The 2352-nt window shown below is 43.6% G+C and overlaps 1 protein-coding gene across 1 annotated transcript; it reads right to left on the bottom strand.

The window, feature by feature from the left end:
- Nucleotides 1–754: 754 nt before the first annotated feature.
- On the bottom strand, nucleotides 755–1558 carry LOC147894583 (dirigent protein 2-like). Its single transcript, XM_087385253.1, has one exon. The coding sequence runs from the start codon at nucleotides 1539–1541 to the stop codon at nucleotides 975–977; it is 567 nt and encodes a 188-aa protein (XP_087241379.1). The 5' UTR covers nucleotides 1542–1558; the 3' UTR covers nucleotides 755–974.
- Between the last annotated feature and the right edge of the window lie 794 nt (nucleotides 1559–2352).

Below are 2352 nucleotides of genomic sequence, written 5' to 3'. Positions count from 1 at the left end.
CTATAAAAGAAAGGGTTAGATCCCCTAACCGTAACCCTAAAAGGGTTTGTATATATTCTATTTTTTCAACTAAATCTAGTGTACAGTTAGTCATTTGTGGTGTGCTCTCTAGCTGTTCCCTCTCTCCTCATCTCCACTCTTCTCCTCTCCCCTCTTCATATTTTGTCATCTTGAACGATGGCAGCTAGAGAGGGGGATGCAGAGAATGAGTTATGCACATCTCATATCCTTAGATTAACCTAACTCATTGTTATGCATATCTTCATCTCATCTTCATGGTGCAAGAGAGGAAGGGAGAGAAGGAGGAAGCACATTAACACTTTAATTATGCATACCTGCGAGGGGCGAGAGAGAGGAAGGGACAAAAGGAGGAGCATGAGCACAGAGCAAGAGAGTGAGCATGGAGATATATAGAGGAGCACGAAGGAGCGAGCAGCTTCGAGACGTTAATCGTGCCTTGCCTAGCTTAACACTTAGGTTAATAGTGTGTGGCCTCACCCCAAACTAATTAATATAAGAATAAAACTCATCGTGGGCGCATACTTGGATCACCAATTAATTTTTTCAATGAACCTTGCAAATTCCAAGAATACCATGTAATTTTCTCAATCCCGTGAATGAGGAGACAATTACACGGCAAAATTACCAATCTCATCTTTGGTGGTTTCATGGGAAACTCACAACGGAATGAGAACAGATGGATCTTTAGATTAACCGAGACCAATTTAGGAGACAATAGTATGCTTGAAAGCATTGTAATAACAACAAAAGATAAATGTGAGACTTAAATTCAATAACTGTTGCAACAGTATTAGTGAATACTGCCGCCGAGTAGAGAATAAAACCGAAAGTGAAAGAAGCACAAATCGCTCAAAGATATATTCAAAGTAAAGAAGTAATCCGAAAATATTTATTTGAGAACGGAAACACTTCACTACAACACTGCTCATGGACATGGGCACAGCTAGCGAAGATCAATACGCATAATATGGTGGCCAGTAAACTTCCAAATTGACACCGTAAGTAACATTGAAGGTAGAGGTATTAACTGGATAGAAAATACTGTACCCTTGAGCGAAGAGGAAGTCGCCTGTGCCGCCCACAATGGGCATTGAGGCCGTTATCGTGGTAGGCAGACCACTAAGTAAGCTTATGGTTCCTTGGTGCTTCGTTGTGTTCAACTCGAACGACATAGCCGTAAACACGATGATGCCATCGTCGGATGCACCGGTGAAAGTTCCCCGGGCAATTCCTATCTGCTTGGAAGCGGGATCGGGCGTTTCGGTGAGAGGATCAACGAAAACAAGGAGGCTACCGTATGGAATAGAGACGGTGGTGAATTGGGCGGATCCGATTGAAATTCCAGGCAGGATGAAGAAGTCCGTGAAGTTGATTTTGTCTTGCCAAAAGAATTGGAAGCTCTCGTGGGTGCGGGGGGGCGGGTGATGAGGAGGAGGAGGAGATGGTGAAGCATGGACGGCTTCGAGGATGGCAAGAGAGATAAGGAGAAGGCCCTTGAAGGTGTTGGTGGACTGCGCCATTTCTTTGTCTTGTGAGGACTTCCTTATGGCAACCACATTTTTATTAAGTGAAAGCAAGTCTTCTTAGCTGCAGCACGAGGCTTACCAAGTGATGACGAAGTCATCATTTTCTCTTTCATTAATTTCTTGTTCCACGAAGTCATCCATCCTCATCAACCACCCATAGATGTCGCCCAACCTCTGCCGTTGAGCATGATGCCAAAGTTTTCTAGGGGGGCTCTAAAACTTTTAATTATTTTGTCCATTTATTACTCGGAGGCATGTATCCAACCCACGACCCATGACTTGCTCTGTCACATAACCACTAACCCATCCAAAATTTCATTGGGTATTCAATGTTTTCCTTACATAATAGAGTTAATATATGCCCAAAATATTGTAATCGGTGCCACCCATCCCCGATCTTCCATGCCGTCCTCCACCATCAATCAAGCTTGTCACCGGTGTCATCACTTGGTCCTAAGGCTAGAGTAAGTCCCCATGGAGAAGAATTCTAGAGCATTTCGAAAAATTAGACTCTCCAAGTGGGTCCCCATAGTGAACCTACCAACCTCCTTAACGATTGATATTTAACCTCATTCTAGGGAGTGGCTTGGGGCACCTCCTGGTAATCGAAGTATTCAGCTACGCTCCTCCACTGCAAATGTAGGGAATTTATTTGGGGCATGGGGACAAAAATTGAACTATCAAGGGGAGGCTCCACTTCAGTCAGCTCCAGATGCTGGGAATTTTCACTCCTAAGGAACATACTTTTATGACCAAAGTTTTTGAGACACCTTCATTTGGGTTCCCACATTCTATGTTTACAAAT

Source organism: Dipteris shenzhenensis, chromosome 14, assembly GCF_047967505.1.
Source record: "Dipteris shenzhenensis isolate YYH24624 ecotype China chromosome 14, Dip_SZ_1.0, whole genome shotgun sequence".
Classification (NCBI taxonomy): domain Eukaryota; kingdom Viridiplantae; phylum Streptophyta; class Polypodiopsida; order Gleicheniales; family Dipteridaceae; genus Dipteris; species Dipteris shenzhenensis.
Note: the sequence above shows the minus strand (reverse complement) of the source record. Positions and strands in the feature narration are given on the sequence as shown.